Source organism: Fundulus heteroclitus, chromosome 5 (genome assembly GCF_011125445.2).
Source record: "Fundulus heteroclitus isolate FHET01 chromosome 5, MU-UCD_Fhet_4.1, whole genome shotgun sequence".
Lineage (NCBI taxonomy): Eukaryota > Metazoa > Chordata > Actinopteri > Cyprinodontiformes > Fundulidae > Fundulus > Fundulus heteroclitus.
In genome coordinates this window covers 39021706-39042287 of record NC_046365.1, presented here as the reverse complement: position 1 = coordinate 39042287, position 20582 = coordinate 39021706, and the positions used below count along the sequence as shown (strand labels likewise).

Below are 20582 nucleotides of genomic sequence, written 5' to 3'. Positions count from 1 at the left end.
CCGGAGCAGCCAGACCTGCTTGTGATCAATAGTTGACTTGGCTTTTAAGGGTTTTCTTTGGACTTTGGGTGCTTGTTTTTAGTCATTTTCATTCCATTCAGATTAGTTATCTGGGTATTAGATGGGTTGACAGTCTTTGAACCTGACCTGTGTGAAGTTTGTATAAAACGATGAAGAAAATAGACAACCAGATTACAAAAGGCGAAGGTCGGGGCTTAAAAATAGACCCCAACTATCAGCACCAGATGAACAGAGCTTGAAAATCATGTCCAAAAAAGGTCTGGACTTCTGTTTTGAAGCTGAAGACGTTTCGCTTCCCATCCAACATCTTCAGCCTCAGAATATAAGTCCAGTTGTTTTATTTAATTTTTTAACCTTTTTTTGGATTGATCATGACTAGGGCTAGGATGAACCGATTCGATACGATTCTCCATATAGCTCAACTTGATTTGATTTGAATCCAACATTGATATTTATTACTTTCAAATTAATGCTCAAAGTCATTCAATCAACAAAACCAGCCAAATATTATATTTATGTTCAATTTATTGAACACTGATATATTAACAGGAAAATAAAGTGCATTTGGTTTGATGCATTTATTTATCACAGAATTCAAAAATGTGTCCAAACGTCTGATTTTAGGGATCAAGGCGCTTCTAAAATCTTGTTGGCCGTTCCGCAAATTCGTCTTGCTTGTTCTTCCTCTCTGTGAACAGTAATGGTGAGCTGTAATAACGCCCCCTGGGGGTTGGGAGGTATACCGATATTGAAAGCCAGAATATTGATATTAAATAATTTTTAAAAACATCAATATTAGTCTTTATCGATTTTTATGCACAGCCCTAATCATGACCTGGATGACTGAGAATCTTCACCAACTTGAAAGTCATGTTTTTCAAAAATCAGAATTCAATTTGTCGATCGACTTATTTTTACCGACAAGGAATCAGGCGTCATGTGGTGGAGCAGAACATGCAGGATATACAGCGAATAAAAAAAAATAAATAAAAAAAATCAGGTGCATTGCATGATATGAAAAGAGGTACGTAGGAAATAAAAGTCAACATTAATATAAATAAGCTACACATAAACTAAGAATTAATACATACGCAGTAAGCATTGTTGCAGATGTAAACATTTCTGTGCAAATAAACATTATTGGAGTGAGCTGTAGACGCCAGCTAGAAGGTATGTTAGTGTAAGGCTAAGGCCACGTGTAATTGGATGGAGGTTAGAGTCAGTGAGGGTCCCTGGACTTGTTAATGAGTCCAGTAGCAGAGAAATGGGGAATAAAGTCCAGCAAATCATCGTTCCTGGTTATCATCTACAGTTTCTCAGGTTTTTGCCTTGAATGAGCTAAAATACTAATTTCTGTCAGTCTTTGTTGTTTTCTGAAGTCTTTTTTATTTATAGATTTGCTGGAATAAATGAGAATATACTGTTGCTTTGTGATTTTAAAATGGGTTATTTGTAATGTTCCCCATTTATGTTTCGGAGGTTAATATGCCAGAATAATTCATAGGTCCAGTCAGGAAGCTTAAATAAACAGAAAAAAATGAAGCCCTCTGAGAATGATGGAGAAAAAAGCTGCTAAAGCCCAAAAGTAAGTGGAAAACCCCCAGAAAGCCTGGAAAACTGTTGATGGAGGTCATCTTTGTGCCTGGTTTGAAAACGGATGTGAAAAATTAGCTCAAGGCTTCAGTGCACTACTGTTTGGGGAGAAATTGCATGATGAATCTCTTTCTGTGTCACCGGTGCCAAGATGGCGGTTAGCGGTGCAAACCTGCACAACGTCTTCATGCTGCTCACGCTGGAACCGCACCTCGCCAGGAACCCGTATCTGGTGCTCCACGTGCGCCGGAACCACCTCGTCAGTGACACGCTCCGTGAGCTCACCATGTACTCTGACGTGGACCTCAAGAAGCCCCTCAAGGTGAGCAGAGCGCCTGACTTTTATGCTTCAGTCAGTTTGCATTTCTGGGTTTCTGGAAAACGACTGAAAAGCGTGGATTGTGAATCGTTTTTGAGCGCCAGAGCCAAGTTTGGGGAGGCAATGTTGCTGTGGTAGCGGCTTTCTGGTCATCAGCAGAAGAAAAGCATGAGGTGCTCTGAAATGTCCTGGTAGACGGCTACGTTGATGTGAGGCGGGTTAAAGCGTCATCTATTAATACTAGACTGCAGCTAACGCAGTTTAATGTTCTCCACCCACTGCTATACTCTAAAACCGAGCTAAATAGATTTCTTTCCCACTGTTTCAACAAAATGTGATGGGTGTAAAGTGTGTGAAGGGACATGGGGTTACGTATTCATTCGTTGTTTTTTTTTTTTTTTTGTTGTATGCTAGGCTTCAGAAAACCCAGTAGACCAGAACCAGTAGATGCCTCAAATTCAATTCATTTTTTTAAACTTATATAGCACCAATTCACGACACACGTCACCTCAAAGCTCTTTACAATCAGATCCTCCAGGTTGGTGAGAAAGTTTCCTCTCTAAGGAAACCCAGCAGGTTGCATCAAGTCTCTCCAAGCAGCATTCACTCCTCCTGAAAGAGCGTAGAGCCACAGTGGACAGTCGTCTGCATTGTTGATGGCTTTGCAGCAATCCCTCATACTGAGCATGCATGAAGCGACAGTGGAGAGGAAAACTCCCCTTTAACAGGGAGGAGAACCTCCAGCAGAACCAGAACCAGGCTCAGTGTGAACGTTCATCTGCCTCCACCCACTGGGGCTTAGAGAAGACAGAGCAGAGACACAGAAAGCACAGAAGCTCACATTGACCCAGGAGTACTTTCTATGTTACTGTCGCTTCATGCATGCTCAGTATGAGGGATTGCTGCAAAGCCATCAGCAATGCAGACGACTGTCCACTGTGGCTCTACGCTCTTTCAGGAGGAGTGAATGCTGCTTGGAGAGACTTGATGCAATAAACTGGGTTCCCTGTATATAGGAAGTTTTTGACCAATCTGTATAATCTGATTGAATTTGACTGAAGATGACATGTTTCATGAATTGGCGCTATATAAATAAAATTGAATTAAATTGAATGTTATATGGTAATAGACGATGATATACCTCCCCTGATGATGTCACAGCTAACGGCACGTCAGACCAGGTGTACCTTCTATGAAGAGAAAAAAGAGAGCGAGCAAAAATTAATAGTTGAAATATGCAAATTGGAAATAATCCTTGACTTCACCCTGGACATCAAAGCAACAAGTATTCTGGGCATCTCCTTTCTTTCTTCTTACTCCTGGACCTTAATTCCCAAATGAAGTATAAACTTTCACCTGAAAAGGACGACTCTGTTGTTCCTCCCTCTGTCTTCCTTCCACTCAACTTTCAAGAAATATGCTGCAACCTTTTGACAATGTTCTATTTTTTCTGAGAAACTGAATTTGAGGCTTTTATTCTGTGTAGTCAAAATGATAACAATAATGATGATGATCAAAATTAATCTGTAATCAGTCTTTATGTTTCACTTTCTGAACTCTGTGACTGAAAGTGTTTAACTTTTTCACAATAGTTAAACTTTTTTTTGAGCTGTTCTTGTATATTTAGCTGTCTGGAACCTGTCCTCCTGTACTTTCTTCAGGATTATAGCCTCTCTCATTATCTTATTTTATTTAATTTATTTAATTTAACCTTTTTTTTAACCAGGAAAAGTCTCATCGAGATGATTAAAAAAATTAAATAAAAATCTCTTTGAATCTCTGCTCCCTCCAGGTGATCTTTGACGGCGAGGAGGCCGTAGACGCGGGCGGCGTAACGAAAGAGTTCTTCCTGCTGCTGCTAAAGGAGCTTCTGGATCCCGTCTATGGGATGTTCACTCATTATAAAGACTCCAACCTGCTGTGGTTCTCAGACAAAGTAAGTTGTTCTGTAGGACCGAACCCTGGTGACAAACATGCTGCAACAGAGGGTTTCTCCACCGCTGTGTGGGAACCGCTTTCTGCCTTTTTGGTTCTATTATGCCGTCTTAACGAAGTTTATTCTGTTCTTTTTACCTCAAAGTAAATCTGTTTTTCCTGAGAGATTTGAGTCAATGTTGTTGAACTTTAGGTGACTTTGTGTTGGGTGTGTTTGAGCTTGTTAATCGTTGCAGGCTGATGGCCGATTGGACCTGCAGTTTTATCAAGCGCTGCCATTTGTTAGTTGGGAACATCCAGGTTTACAAAACAAGCTCCTCCATGAGGGAACGCTTCCCTGAGCTTCAAGCATTTTTAGATTCTGAAATAAAGCTGCGAAGCAGGATTATTATTGTCTCACAACTGTTTCCACAAGTCTCTCCTGATTTTAATCAACAGGGATTTGTCTGAAAACATGTTTTCCCTCTACAGGCTTGATTAGATGATTCTTCAGGGATGCAACATTTAGGGCATAGGGCTGTTTGTTAAAACCTTTAAACTTGTTATCCTGATTTTCAGGAACGCCCTTTTTGTTTGTTAGTTCTGGATCAGAACATGAGAAGCTTTTTAAAAATATTTTATATTAACTAGGGCTCTTAGTTTTAACGCATTAACTTTGTTACACCGTAACGGCGGCATTTTTTTGGACACGTGTGAATTGCGGATCAAAACACACACACCGTTCCCTAATGTTTTTTTTCCTGCAGCTCTCCCGACTGTGTTTTTTTATTTTTTTTTTTTTTTTTTACCCTCGGCGCTTTCCTTAGTTCCAAAAATGCTAGAGACTGTAGCAAAACAGACCCGCGCTCACTGTTGCCAAGTCCGCTTATTTTATGCCACTTTGAGCTTCTTTTTTCTAAAGTCGCTTGTAAATTTCATGAGTTGCGCATTGCAGTTTTTTGGGCTTGTTTCTGAAAGTGAAGTCGCTTATTTGAGCTGTAAAATAGGTGATGATGAACAGAAGTTATAAAGAGACCTGCGTGCGCTACAGACACTTTGACTATAACCAGCTTTAATATCCCTCCGCCTCATTCCAGCGTAAAATGTAAAGTTAGTATTAATTTCTATGTAAATTCTTAATACCATGTCTATCTTTGTTTAAGAGGCAAACAAATATTTCAGCATGAAATATTTATTTTACACATTGTGTAAACATCAGGGTGTTATGATTAGTGATTTAGCCATTATTGGCCAGAGTTTAACATTTTATGGAACCAGCATGTTTTCATTCCAATTGAGAAAAGTGCTTGAAATATAAAAAATAAAAGTATTTTTTGTACAATCATGTTTTTACAAGTGTTATTTATTGCAAAATTGCATATTAAAATGCCTAAATAGGCTTTTACACTTTCAGAAATAAAAAGAGAAAATATGAGATTAATTTGCGATTAATCTCGAGTTAACTATTGAAATTATGCGATTAATCGCGATTATAAATTGTAATCGTTTGACAGCCCTAATATTTACGGATCAAATGTTCTAATTTTTCTTTCTTTGGTTCCCTAATAAAATATTTGGCCACAATATAAAACATGATGCTGTTTGCTCTGGGATGGCGCCTCTGCATTCCCTCCTCATAGGCAATATTTGGGTTATATGCTGTTATTTATTTGCTTAAATATTTAACTGAATAGTTCTCCTTTTCAGGGTGCAATGATAATAAAACAAACCTCCTCTATAAATAAATAAGGGTAAGAACCAGACTTGGGTTCATACTTTCTGAGACATGAATTGCAGGACTCTTGAAAACCTGTTCGAGTAAATTATCCTCATCTTTAAATATTTTCTCTTCTGTCGCTATAATCAGTAAAGTCTCTTTTTATCAAATGTGCTTCACACCTTTTTTTCATGTTAAACTATTTTTCTAGATAATTAACTGACATCAGTTTGTCAGTTAATTATCACTTATGAACCCTGTGTTGTGTTAAAGTTTTTAATTAGTCTGACAGAAACTCTGATTTTAACTACACAGTGCTCTGAGGTGTAGTGTGTATAAAATTTTAAAATAATCAAATTCCTTATTTCTTTCTTCTAGAAACAAAATTCTTTTGAGGCAAGTTGATTTACGTAGCCTGGTTCCTCGACACGAGCCGGGATTTAAATCATAGCCTCCGCACATTTTCACAGGGTTGATGCTGCAGCTCTGGGAAGATTGTTCCAGAAACCTTTTGTGAACCTAATCCATCTATTCCATAAATATGTATTTAAGATCCTTGTTCTGTTGAATTAACTTACTAGTTTTATTATTGCCAGCGCGTACTCCGGGCTGCCTAAAGGCTAACAGATTTATGAGCGCTATGTACCACATAAAATCAGTCAGTAAGCACAACGGTAATCATATAAGGCGCATCATAAATTTTTGAGAATATTTAAGGATTTTTAAGTGCGCCTTATAGTCTGAAAAATACAGTAGTGTATTTGTCCTAGACTTGAGCAGGTAACTAAGATTATCTGTTAATGGTATGACTATTTTAACCCCAAAAATAAGTTTTATTAACCTTGAAAGATGGAGATGAGTTGTTCCTATTTTAAGTGCAAAGATCTTATTGGCAGATCATTTAAACTTGCTCAAATCAAGGACAAATACACTCATTTCAAGAAAATGTTACTTACTCTTAGTTCCCTTTTTGCAGTGCAAGCCCATCAAAAACTGGAAATGGTTAAAACATTAGCGCAGCTTTCACTGTGAGGCCAGTCTTACATCGCCATTATCTGAGAAAGATCTGAAATGTTCAGTTGCCCGTTTGGACTCGCCAAACGTGGAAGAGTTTTCTGATCAGATGAGACAAAGATTTGACTCGTTGGCAACGATTATAAGTATGTTTTGACTCAAGAGCGGCCTCTTAAAACTTTAAACCACCTTATCAGCTGTCCGGCATGGTGATGGAAGCGTCATGCTGTGGGATTGTGTCTAAAACTGGTGCATTGCACATTATTAATAAGAAATGTAGAAGGTCTGGTGCAAACCCAACACATCCCAGCAGCCCAAGGACGGCATCCCATAATTCCAGGTTGTGAGGTGAATACTTTTGCGTGCCATCATAACGAGCTAATAAGGTGATGGTGCCAGAACGGGTTAAATAAGGCTAGAATGAAACTCCTGATTCCCAGAACCAGGACCTCAGCCCTGTTCAGAGGAGCTGCACCAATTCTGCTGAGCTATCAGGTTTTCAGACAGAAACTGCCCAGGAACTTACTGAGAGATCCGATAAATTCAAACCCAGTATCACATTATAGACAAAGACGATTCTGGATGTTTTGAAAAAATGGAGAAAAAAAAACCTTGCTGAGATCGAGGGATGTGAGACGTGGTCGTGTTCAGAGAGGATTAAGGATCATCAGTAGAGATGTGCATAAAAAAACGATACAATGAATAATATCGATATTCTGGCTTTCAATATTGATATACCTCCCAACCTCTAGGGGGCGATATTACAGCTCGAACATTGAACATAAATATAATATTTGGCTGGTTTTGTTGATTGAATGACTTTGAGCATTAATTTGAAAGTAATAAATATTGATATTGGAGTCAAATCAAACCAAGCTGAGCTACGTATCGAGAATCGTATCGTATCAGCTCATCGTAGATGATACCCACAGTTCTGGTCATCAGCGTGTAAATCTGTGTCCAGTGTTTCGTGGAGCAGAACTGGTTCCATCTGATCGGGATCATCTGCGGCCTGGCCATCTACAACTCCACCGTGGTGGATCTGCACTTTCCTCTGGCGCTCTACAAGAAGCTGCTGGATGTGCCGCCTTCACTGGAGGACTTCAAAGAGCTCTCGCCAACAGAAGCCAGGTTTGCTCTAGCTCTGATGTTTTCCATGAAAAAGTCTTTGCTTCTGGTAACTCCTGCTGTCGACGGGTAAATTAAACCGCTTTGCGTCGTGGTAGCTCACACGTTCATATTAGTGAGAAATGATCAATACTGGGCCTGGAGAGCTGATGCCTTGTGCTGCCAGAGCGTAATCCTCCTCCTTTTTCATATTATCTGCTTAGAGTTGGTTTCATAGGCTGCAGCTTCACAGACTGGATCTGAGAGGACAGATTATACCAACACACAGCAGATTTTTATCTGTTAGGGGTTAAGCTACAGCCAAATCAATGCTTAGCTCCAGTTTCTCCTTCTAGGTGTGCCGTGATGATCTGATCTTAGTCGAGACAAACGTCCGTCCTTCTTTCACTAATTAGGCTCATGGTTGTCAGAATGTTTGACCGCTTTCTGTCTTCCTGTGTTTTGGAAATAAATATCCTGCATGTTTCTGGCAGGAACACTTAAGAGCAAAACCAGTTCTGAGTTACATCCTGTTTGCTGCTGTTTTACAAATTCACCTCTAATCTCACAGGCACTGATGGTTAGAAGCCGTTACACATTAAATAATTACTTATATGTTTAATTACCTTTTTTCTGGTATAAAAATCTTAGTCCTTAATAATCAATTACATCTTTTTTGTTTTTGTTTTGCAGGAGTCTTCAGCAACTTCTAGACTATGATGGAGGGGATGTAGAAGACACGTTTCTGCTTAACTTTGCTGTGGGTAACTTTTCATATTTTTTTCAATTAACTGTATTTTGTGTCACACAGAGAACGCAATTTTGTTTGACATGACAGCTTTAAGTCACCCTTTGCAAGGTTTCCTATTAAAATGTCACAAACTTAAATTTTTTATGCTTTGTTTTATGCATGCATGTGTGCATTAATGTTGCGTGTGTGTGTGTGTGTGTGTGTGTGTTTGTGTGTGTGCATTGGTTTGCATTCATGGATTCATGTATGCATAAAATATTTTTTTTTTTAAATAAACAAGGAAATTTCCTTCCTTTGTTCCTTTTGAGGAGGGTTTGGGTTTGTTGCAACACCCACATATCTGTTGTTAGCGCTCTCAGTAGCTTAACTCAGTTGTGGTGTTCCTCAGTAATTACCCCCCCCCCTGTTAATTTTCTGTATACACACCGTCTCCTGGGTAGTTTATTCAGACTCGCGTACCTTATTACTTCAATAAAGATCGCATTCAAGTCTGCATGAACGCTGCAGATACCAGCAGCTTTGTTAATTTGACTTTGTTTTTTTTTTGTTTTTTTAAGAAACATTTTCTACCGATTGTGCCAGATTTTTCTTATTCAGTGTTGGTTAATGAGAGATTGTTCTGTTTGATCCACCTTAAGACCATTCAAAATTTAATGATTTATTTAATTGTTGATTTAAAATTAGTTTCTGTTTCCTGCCTCTGACTGGATCATAACTGGATCGAGTCTTTTTTTGTATGAAAACAGAAAAACTTTTAACAGGAGATTTTTTTTTCCTCCCAGAATTCCCTCACTGTAATATTTATGGATGCTTCAAAGGAATTTAGGTATTTTGTAGATGGTGACACAAAATAAATATCATTTTGATTGGAGATTATTGTCCAGAGCTAATCTAATAAATTTCCCCGTAAAGCAAAGAAAAACAACTCAGGATTTTTAATCACTTTCAATAACTGATGGTGGAAATATAGACTGAGACCATTTAGAGGCTCAGGAAAGGAAACCTTTAAAGGTGTATTAAGTAAATTAGCTGATGAAGGTGTGAACTCACAAGTTTGCACTATTAACTTTTTTTAAGATGTTCTAATTTCCAGAGACACAGAATTTTGTGTTGTAAATATCTGAAAGCCATAATCATCAAAATACTCAAAGAAAGAAAAGCTTGAACTCTTTCCCTCTATGTGAAATTAATCTGCAGGTTTGGCTCGTATAATTAGAATATTATAAAAGGTTTTGTTTTTTTCAGTAATTCCAGTAAAAAAGTGAAACTTGTGTGTTATACTCATTCATTACACAGGCTATTTTTTATTTCTTTTAATCCCCATTTTATAAAACTGCTGTCTTATTGAACTCACATCAAATGGAAAAATTCAACTATCCTTTTTGTGAAAGCCTCTTTAAGTCTTTTATTGTTGGAGTAAACCTGCCTGAACTCGCCTCTTTGTAACCTTAAAGTCTTTACAGATATCTGCCATCGTGTAAAAACAATACCACTGTTTGTTATTTAGGGCTCAGTCTCTCCTGTAAGAAGTTTTGTTCCAGACAGAAGAGTTGATTCATGTTTTTCTTCCCGTAAACGTCTTGTGTTTTCCACCTTAGATCACCAGGGAAAACTATGGGATGACGGAGATCAAGGAGCTGGTTCCTGGGGGAGAGAGCATCGCTGTTGACAAAAACAACAGGTTTGGCATCTTCACTGTTCTAAAGGCGTCTCTCAGTCAGGGCGGCCATGTTTGTGTCCTCCTGCCTGCCTTTGCTTTTAGTCAGCGCCACCGCCTGCGATGACCACAGGCAGCATTTTTCACCCCCTTTAATGTAATAATTCCGGTTTAGGCCCCAGCAGTTAGCAGTGAACAGATGGCGATGTTTTCTAATGTGCAGATTCTCAGTTAACCGGGTCGTCGCTACAGCAAATCAGAGGCAGCCGGACTTTCTCTCAGCTCCTTCTGAAAACGTTTCGTCACTTATCCAGCAGTTTTTAACAAATAAATGCACTAAAATGTTTTCTTGACACATTTGCAGCACAAGCATCGCAGCAGAAACTGTTCTCTTGAGCACTCTTTGCACATTTCTGTGGTTCCACTCATTTCTCCTCAGACGTTCGCTGGTAAAGAGTTAAAAGCGAACAGTGAAGCAGGTGAACGCGGCTTTTAATCGATGCAGCCACCGGCACAACCCAACAGATTACAGATTTAATCTGTTTAAAGAACCTCTGCAGAAAGACGTCACTGAGACGTAAACAGCTCCAGAGCTCAGGCTGCTCTTTTTGGTGTTGATGAACTCGTGTCCGTGTGCAGAAAACAAAACAAAAAAAAAGAGAACAAACAGATCAGGACACAATGAGAGAGGAACAGAGCGACAACAACATAAACTCTTTCCTCTGAAGCCGACCGTGGAGGATGCAGATGTTTCACTGAGTTAGTCAATTAGCAGAGTTACTGATTGGAGCCGATTGTGTTTCAGGAAGGAGTTTGTGGAGGCATACCTGCGCTACGTGTTCTCAGACTCCGTGTGCGAGCAGTACTCGGCCTTCTCCGCTGGGTTCCTGAAAGTGTGCGGGGGGGAGATCCTGTCGCTGTTCCAGCCCTCTGAGCTGATGGCCATGGTGGTTGGAAACAGCAACTACAACTGGGAGGAGATGGAAAAGGTGAGAGGAAGACCCGGGGAGGGGGTTAATTCATGAACCTTTGAGTATAATCCAAACTAAAAGTGCCAATGAAATTAGAAAAAGGTTATCTTTATAAAGCCATGCGCATCACACCAGGTGTGCCCCGGGTCAGGACCCAGCACCTGGGGTGTGGGGTTGTGCAGCCACTGCCTGCTGTAAATGAATAGCTGGATGTGGGAGTAAAACAATCTATTTTTTAAAAGAGATATAAGGTGAGACTGTATCGTTTATAACGAGATGGTCTATGTCACAGGTGTCAAACTCCAGGCCCGTGGGCCGAATCCGGCCCGTCAAGGTAAATTTTTTGGCCCTCGAGTCAAAAAAAAGGCACTTCATGTCATAAAGGAGAGGCATATATCCTTTTAAAGTGTATAAAGTGGCTAAATCTGTGCCCCCTTTAAGTGTAACTCACCCCAATATCAACTTTTTTTTGCAGATAAACTGTATAAATTGGGCCTAAGGTTGCTACTTTTATGTTACTGTGCATTTTTATACTTCTATGTGAACTGGAATGAAATTATGAAATGAAAAGTATCGTCTATACACGTGCAACCGGCCCTTTTAGTGACTTCATGACGCCAAAGTGGCCCCATATAGAAATGAGTTTGACACCCCTGGTCTATGTGGTGTTATAATTAAACAGCCTTTTCTCATGTTTATCCACAACTGTTAAAAAGGTGCCTGTGAGACATTTGGGGTAAAGCTTTGATTCAGAGACGCCTTTTTATAATTACTCTATTAAAAGAGAAACATATGGAGATGTTTATTTTCGGTCTATATCTTCCGGCCCTAAGCGGCGTATTAGTCGGTCGCCGTCATTAGTCAGGAAATCTGTGATCTCTGAAACCGTTTCCTCTTAGTTCTCCCACCTGGAACGTCCTCCAGCAGTGCCGAAGCATCCGTCGCGCAGTAACAAGTGTTTTTGACTGATTTACAGCAGTTACAGTGATTTCTGCACACCTTGTCACCATAACCTGTTAATCTGAGGGACGCGTCATCCAGGTGATCATCGGGGAGAGGAATGCGATGGCGTTAAACCCTGATGGAGTGTTTGTGCGGACTAGGGCTGGACGATGGAGAGAAAACAGCATATAAAATAGAAATTATATTGATCGTTATTGATAATTATCAACAAATTCAAAACAAATATTTTAAATGCAGCCCTGGAAAATTTTATGCTGTTGCCTAACGACCTATTGTTAGATACGGAACACAAAGAATCACTGAATTCAAACTCAACCCTTTATTTTACCAAAACTGCATATATTTAGAAAATGAAAAAGTTCTCTCTGAACTCTTTGAAGGGTAAAATGGTAAAAGGACTGAACTTAAATTGCACCTTTCAAGTCATACTGACCACTCAAAGCGCTGCACACTAGAGCCACATTCACCCAGTCGCTCTCAGTAACACACAACCATTTATAGGCAACTTGGGGTTAAGTGCCTTGCCCAAGGGCACCTCGACATGTGACAAGGGAAAGCTGGAATCAATCCCACAACCTTCTGATTGCAAGGCGACTACTTAACTCATCGAGCCACAGATGCCCAGGGGGCGGAGCTTGGTTCCTGGGTCTGTATTGTGATTGGTTGGGAAGATGTAATGATTTAATATTAAACTACATGAATAGAATGCAAAAGGAAGGAAAATTTAACTTTTTATTTACCTTTTTTTCTATCATCAATATATATGTCTATGGATCAATATATATTGATATTGAATTATCGTCCAGCCCTAGTGCGGACTTTTATTTAAGATTTAAGTTTGGCTTATGGGCGTTTTTTTTTTATTGTTCGAAAGTTCGTTATGCGTAGCTGCGTCACCATCGCACAGATGAATAACACGGTGGGTTTTTAACGTTTATGATGAACACGATCTATTATTAAAGTCTGATATGGAGTGAAATCGATGCGTGGATAGAGACGCACGTTTCAGGCACTGTTTTGTGCGTATATAAACTTTATAAATGAGACCTCAGAACATGACCTCCCACTCAGCAAGGCCTAGCCTACTGTAATCATTTAACATTCAGAAGCAAATCTCCTTTCAGGATTTAGATTTGAGTGGGAATCATTCACTTCTATTCAGTGTTACGGTTTGTCTTGGATTGGAGGGCAAATTATTTTATTTTATTTCTGCTTGTAGTTTTGGGGCTTTTTATTTTATTGGCTAAACCTTGATATTTTTCCTTTTTTACTTAAGCTTAAGTAAAAAAAAAAAAGCAACCAAGTGGTATTTCAAAGGGTTCAGCATCTTAAGTACAGCAAATTAACAATGAATTAATAAAAAATTATTTAAGTATGTTAATAAAACCAAAACAGCAGAGTAGTGGACGTATCAGATCTGAGATCTGAACAACTTTCTTGCAGTGGCGCTTTTAGGTTGTAGAGGGGAAATTGTTCTGTTGAGTGTTTTTATTTTTTTTAAGTTTAGGCTTTAATTGCCTCGTTCCTCTCCTTAACCTCTGCTCCAATGGTTTTTGTGAAGGTTTGCACTAATAATGCATGCAGAAATGTTTTTGTTGATTTCACCCAAGTCATTTTATTAAGCATTAAAATAAAACTGTTACACCAGTGACCCGGCAGCTGCTTTTGGAAATGTGGATAAAGAAATGCCAATAACATTGCTGGATATTATTTCCCTTTTAAAGCTAGTGCTTGCACAGTGTTAGTTTATTGTGATAGTCCGTCCGTCCTTTATTCTCTTAGCTGGAAATATGACTTTTACTGCATAGATCGATGCTCCCCACAACCTGTTAGAACCTGACTGAGTTAGAGCGGGTTTGGAAAACCTTTAGTGTGACGGCAAACACGATGCAGTGACGCCTACCAGACGTTTCCTGTGCATCTCTCCATAGATGATAGACTTGACCCTGTTTTTTAGCGTTTAACCCACGTCTCTCCTAGACATAACTGTTGACGGAGCTTTTGCTGCGACCGTCTGTCCTCTAGACCTGAAAACAAGCTCAGAGCTGATCTGCTCAGCTGTTTCTCTCCCAGATGGAGCCACTAAAAGAGCTAGTACTGCCATTAACTTTTGACTTCTCTTCCACATAGGAATTATTCCTTCATCCTCTATTTCTTCCTGTTAAAGCAGAGTTTTCTTCTCCACTGTCGCCACATGAATGCTCGGTATGAGGGATTGCTGCAAAATCAACAATGAAATGGCAGCGACTGTCAACTGTGGCTCCACGCTTGTCGAGGAGCAAATTCTGCAAAACTAGATGCAACATCAATCAATCAATCAATCAACCAATCAATCAATCAATTAATCAATCAATCAATCAACTTTATTGTCAATTTTTTCATATGCTCCAGACATACAAAGAGATCGAAATTACGTTTCTCACTATCCCACGGTGAAGACAAGACATATTTACCAGACTAAGTACACAGACAATATAACATTCAGATAAAAGTAAATAAGAGGGCACATGCAGTGAAGAAATAAATAAAAGCAGCAAAATTTGGTTTTTAAATTGTACATGGACAGTGAATAAAATATTAGTGCAAAAATAAAATATTAGTGCAAAAGTTCTGTTTTTAGTATTAATAGGAGTCATTATGTAAGAGCAGCAGAAGTGCTGTATTTTCTGGACAAAAACAACAAGTTTCAAAGTGCACAAGTGTGCAACATGCCGCGTTTCATTAGGTTAAAAAAAACATTTAAGTATTTTTCTTTGTAAGCTGAACTTTTAAGCACTGTTTGATAACTGGGATCATGCTGGAATGGTTGTAATTGACTCTGAATCTGTCTGCATGATTGGATTAAATTGGCTTGTTTTATTTTTTAAAGTTGGCGCTATATAAACTAAAGCAAATTATGCTATTTTCTTCTTTCTTTAAATGTTTTTAAATCTTATAAAACACCCTGAAAATGCCTCCGTACAGTCTCAACACTCCCTACAGACCACCAGCACATTCCCAGGATGATCCCAACATGGCTGCACTTGGAGCCCTTATTTGTAGTTTTTAAAAAAAAAAGAAGTAATTTTTAGCAATAGAGATGAAAAGAAACTGAAAGTTGAGTTTTTGATATTTTATTCTTTTTTCTTTTTTTTCCCAGTGTCCTGTTTAGCAATGTGGCAATAAGAATTGATATCTTAATGCCAAATAGAGCTCGACAGATTTTGCTTTCACAAGTGGAGCAAACAGCTTTCGCCATAATGCTCCGCTTGATATTTTATTCAAAAAACTCCTCAGGAGTTGCAGGTTGTAGGCAGCTTTGCTGATGCAGTATTTGTGATTTTTGTGGCATCGGCTCTTATTTTAGGCACGCTAACATCTGAATTGGGACCAATTAACCAAAGTTTTAGGGGGAATAGTTGCTCTGATCTGCTGGGATTCAATTCAAGGTCTCTTGAGTGACAATTATTTGTTTTCTGCTGAAAGCGTAAATGCTTGGTAAAAGAATAAAAAGAAATGGCAGTTTAAAATAAAGTTTTTTTGAGTGCAAACAAATCAGAATTACCTGATTTGATTACAGCTGTGTTTGAATTTGTCTTCTCTTCAGAGGGATGTGCAGCCAGAGCTCGGACGTTATGACTGGCAGGTAGATGTGACCTCAGGGTATTTAGGTTTCAAGTGGATTCTTGTTTTTTATCACAGAAACGCAGCTGTGGGCTGGTCGTCAGGGCTTGCCATTGACGTCATTTGGTGACTAAGAGCCCAAAGACGCACAAAGACTGATGGGATTGTTATTGTGTTGCAGGTGGTTCCTGATCATACCTCATTGTGGTAAATGAGACTTTTCACCTTCCTTAAAACGTTTAAATTTAAACCTACTGGTTAGTCCAAAGGCAAAATCTCTCGTTGCTGGTGGATGAGAGGGAATAAAACGCTGCTGGGTTCTGTTGTTGGCTGAAAAAGACTCATAAACGACATATTCAGGTTTCACCGTGTTGCCTTAGAGCCGTTTACTCCAGGAGAACTAAGACATTTGTTCTTGTTGGGTTCGCAGGAACAAAGTTCCTTTTTTTTGCTCGGACGATTTGTGGTGCATGAGAAACTCAGCTGCCACCAAACTCGCGCTGAAACTGTAGAACTACCAACTTGGCCACGGCCCCTCCGAAAATCCTGACCAATCATACAACAGTGGTTGGCCACGCAGCGCGAGAAAAGAAGGTTCTGCTCATATGATTGGTCAAGAACACACAGCGATAACTCCCAAAGCAGGGAACGCGTTTCTCTCTTCTCGCAGCGCATGCATCAGCCTTTAATGACGGGATGCTGGTGATGTCGGCAGAAAAAACTGAGCCTTGGCCAATAAAGACTTAGTGGAGACCTACAGGGTATGAGATGACCTGTTAGTCCAGGGTTTCCACTACACTTCTAGTAATTTTCTTTCAAAAAGAGACAAGCAACAAGTGAATTTCACCAACGTTTTTGTATTATTGTCGACTTTACTGAAAGCACCAGTCGTTCTGAAGCCACTGTATTGAGGCAGCAGTGAGAGCTGCCACGAGAGTTCCTGCTTCCCTCAGCGCTGTCTCACAGGCACACCGCTGCTGCTGCTGCTGCCTTGTCAGATGGAAATATAGTTTTGAAAGGTGTCTTTTTTTATCTGTGAAACTGTTGCACAAAAATAATTCACACAGCTTCAATTTCTTATTCACTTTGTGTGTCTTTATCTGATTTTTTTGGGTCATTTGGTTTTATGCATTGGTTTCAGGCAATGTATTAAACAATGGTGTCCCGATATCAGTATCGGTATCAGTATCAGTACTGATACCGATACCGATACTGGTACCGGTCCCGATATTGGTTTCGGCCCAATACCAGCGTCAAGCACTCGCACTTGTAAAATACACCAGGAGGTTGTTTGATGCCGCTCCAAAAGAAAAAGGAGAGAAGATAAGTGAAGCTGTAACTGAATTCATCGCCCTTGATGGTCAGTTGCTTTCAGTGGTCAATTATATTGTTACGTTATTTGTATAAGTACCAATTTATTAAGTACTCAGTATCGGTACTTAGAATCAGCAAGTATCTAAAGTACTCCTACTTGTACTGGGTCTGGGAAAAAATTATATCGGGACACCTAGTATTCAAATTAATCATTTTGTATTTTATTTATTTTAATAAATAATATTGTGAAGATACTCATTAGTTCCAAACACACCTAATCATTATTTTCAATAACTTTTTTTTGTCTTGGCAAAAGCTCTCCTAAAGCCTGGGTCACAATAACCCCCCCCCCCCCCCCCCCCCCCCACACACACACACACACACACACACATACAAAGAAAACCAACCAGTTTTAAAAATCCCAGAGGAAACTCTGTACCCCTTACTTGGAGTGTGAGCTCGTTGTTATGCCATGCAGTGATAAACCCTTTTGTAAATTTTTTGGTTTTCATCTTTTTCTTTCTTTTTTTTATTTATTTTTAGAATAAAAGCTGTGAACACCGGCTAGGTATATACACTATAAGTATCAGGCTGTGTTATGCATTGCCTCCAAATTAAGGACGTATTTACTGTATATTTCCAGTGCAGTAGGCGGTAAACTGTCTGTGACGGTCGTTTTTTTACTGTCTGATGTGATTCACAGCGTTTTGCTCCTTTCTCCTCACAGAACGCTGTTTACAAAGGCGAGTACACCGCCGCTCACCCAACCGTCAGATTTTTCTGGGAGGTTTTCCACGAATTCCCGCTGGAGAAGAAGAAGCAGTTCTTATGTAAGCTTTTAAATCTTTCATTGGTTGACGCTGGGTCGCTGTTAGACTCCCATGTAGGATATAAATGGCTTTTAGCTCGTGTGTTTTTTCTTCGTCTGGTCTGCAGATGCATGTTGCACTTTTTTTGACCTAAGCAAGCGTTTTCTTGCAGTTTGACTCGTTCTGCATAAAAACAAAAAGTGTAAAATCTCGATGTACCGGTCCGTCTACGTTCCGGCCGTCACCTGCGGCCATGAGGTCTGGATCGTGACCGAAAGAACGACATCCTGGATACAAGCGGCTGAAACGAGCCGCCTCAGCAGGACTCAAACCATAAGCCCCCGTTTACACGACCCTATTTAACCGTGCAGAGAACGGTCCGAGCTCGGTAACTGAGATAACGGTCGAGTGTAAATGGAACGCAACTGAACTGAACCGTGCCAGACACAACCGATCCGCGCTAAATCTAGACCAGTTCGATAGGTGGGCTCGGCCCGGTTCATCAGTGGCTCGGTTCTCTGATAACAAAGAGCTCAGGAGCAGAGTTCTGTAAGCACAACAAAAATAAGGGAGAGGTAAATAAAACCGAGAAATACATAATAAAACGTGAACAACTGATGAAAGCAACAGTTGATAAGCCTCCGACATTCATAAAAATACTAGCTTCCTTACCGTGCCACACGGTTTCCAGTGATGATTCTGCTTAGCAGTGTGATGAACCTCAACGTCTGTCGTTGTTTCCTGTGTCTGTAAATCCTGATTAGACGTTTGTTTGTCTTATCCACGTCCCAAAAGCCGACTCTGTCAAATAAATTCACCGAAGGTTGCCTTCTTCACCTGACTCTCCGCAAACAACGAAATATCACAATTATAACCAAAAATAACTTCCTGAATGTTACGAGCGCCGCCATTTGTATTTGCTTGAGTCCCTCATTCAATAAAACCCTAGAGAGCTGTAGTACCGCGGATTGTCACTAGGAGGCGAGGAACCGTGCTAGTATGATGTGTAAACGGTCGTAAGAACCGAGCTCGGCACGGTTAACTGAACCAAGCTCGGTCGGAACTCGGCATGGATCGGTTTAACAGGCTACATCTAAATTATGCTATAGACTACGTTCACACTGCAAGTCTGGATGCTCAATGCTGAATATTTGTTTTGGCTGAAATCTGATTTTTTTTTTTGTTTTTTTGGAGGTAGGCGTTCATATTACTATTAAATGCAGCCGCCATCAGACTTCTGTCTGAACGGTTCAAGACCGCCAAGCGTCCCGCGTGATAACAGGAGACGTTGCACAGCACCGCACTGTTTAGGGAAGTAATGGTGAATGTAATTGTTTCTAGAAGTGTTCAATAAAGGTTTGTTTAAAAAAACAAACATTGAAAAGATTAAAAAAAAAATATCGTGGATACCAGCCGGCGTCTCTCCTTGCTATTATTAGAAAGCTGTTGAGCAATGAGAGCCGACAATATTAAGATAAGAGGAAAGCAGCACAGCTGTTAATGGTCTTCTGTGGAGCGCTAGCTGCTGCTAATGTAGAGAGAGACGTGAAAGGTGGATAAAACGCGACATGGCCGTGCTTTTAAAAAATATCCGATCCGTATCTGAAATAGTACCACATATGGAAATAACACAGGACCCCAGGGAAGACCCAGAACTCACCGGAGGGGGTCTGTACACCCGATGCGTGTCCTCGTGTTTTTAAGCAGCACAGAGAAATGTTCTCAAGCCGCGCACATCCATCCTAAAGCTTATGGAGTTTGTGTTGGAGTTTGGACTTAAAACCTCGTCTCTCCTCCTCTGGCAGTGTTCCTGACGGGCAGCGACCGCATCCCCATCCACGGCATGGAGAGCCTGCGCATCGTGATCCAGTCCACCACGGCGGAGGAGCACTACCTGCCCGTGGCTCACACCTGCTACAACCTGCTGGACATGCCCCGCTACCAGACCAAAGAGATCCTGCGGCGCCGCCTCACCCAGGCCGTGGAGCAGTACGAGGGCTTCAGCCTGGTCTGAGGGCCCGGGGGGGGGCGGGGGGGGGGGTCCAGGGGGGTCCAGGGGGCTTTGATGCACTTTAACAGATGCAGGGGAGAGTATTAGTGGGAGGACGCCGGACGCATGAAGGTCCGCCCACTCAAGATTGTTTAGTATATTAAATCTTAAAAGGTCTACGTGTATAAATTATGTTTTTTTTATTAGTTTTATTGCTGAAAAGCGTTTGGATTTGATCAGCCGACACTGATATCTGGGAATGAATCGATCGATTAAATCAAATCTGCATGATGAGTTTAGCAAAACAGTCGTGAAATTTAGCTTTCTTTCTTTCTTCCTTTTTGCAAAGCTGTGTATTTTATATTCCTTAAATTCTATTTTTCACCTTTTAAAAGCTCATGTTGTTACCTTGAGACACTATATTTGTTTTTTTTTTTTGTTATTCCTAATTTATTGAATAGAGTGTTTATATTTTGATGAAAATGAACGCGTGTAGATGTGTGTAAATAAGACTTTGATGCCCTGATGGTTGGGAGGGCTCGCAGTCATGCTGATCCTTTAAAAACGCGTCCGCCAGGACCGCCGCCTTGCCTGATTTCTGCCCGAGAATAAAAAAAAAAAAGAGGAAAAGGCGGCGGAGGAGTCCTACGGAGGCCCCAGGGCAACATTAACGTTCATTCCTGTTCGGCTGTAAATCATTGAACAGCTGACACCTTTCCACCTGCCTTCAACAGCGTTGCCTTCTGAAAGGACATGAAGCTGACTTTTGGTCCCTGGATGTTGTTGCATGTCGTCGTTTGCTGGAACCGATTTCCAGACGGACGTTTCTTTATTTTTTT

The 20582-nt window shown here is 40.2% G+C and overlaps 1 protein-coding gene across 4 annotated transcripts in view; it reads left to right on the top strand.

Moving 5' to 3' along the window:
• Nucleotides 1–19787, top strand: part of herc3 (HECT and RLD domain containing E3 ubiquitin protein ligase 3) — a 49759-nt gene extending 29972 nt beyond the window's left edge. For 3 of the 4 annotated variants that reach the window (XM_036137561.1, XM_036137560.1, XM_036137559.1), the window contains 8 exons: nucleotides 1766–1936; nucleotides 3726–3869; nucleotides 7543–7709; nucleotides 8379–8445; nucleotides 10035–10117; nucleotides 10899–11082; nucleotides 17672–17774; nucleotides 19559–19787. In XM_036137561.1, the coding sequence (XP_035993454.1) occupies nucleotides 1766–1936; nucleotides 3726–3869; nucleotides 7543–7709; nucleotides 8379–8445; nucleotides 10035–10117; nucleotides 10899–11082; nucleotides 17672–17774; nucleotides 19559–19767 (1128 nt within the window). In that variant the 3' untranslated portion in view covers nucleotides 19768–19787. The remainder of the gene's footprint in view (nucleotides 1–1765; nucleotides 1937–3725; nucleotides 3870–7542; nucleotides 7710–8378; nucleotides 8446–10034; nucleotides 10118–10898; nucleotides 11083–17671; nucleotides 17775–19558) is intronic. The other variant, XM_036137562.1, reaches the window with a different exon arrangement.
• Nucleotides 19788–20582: the final 795 nt, after the last annotated feature.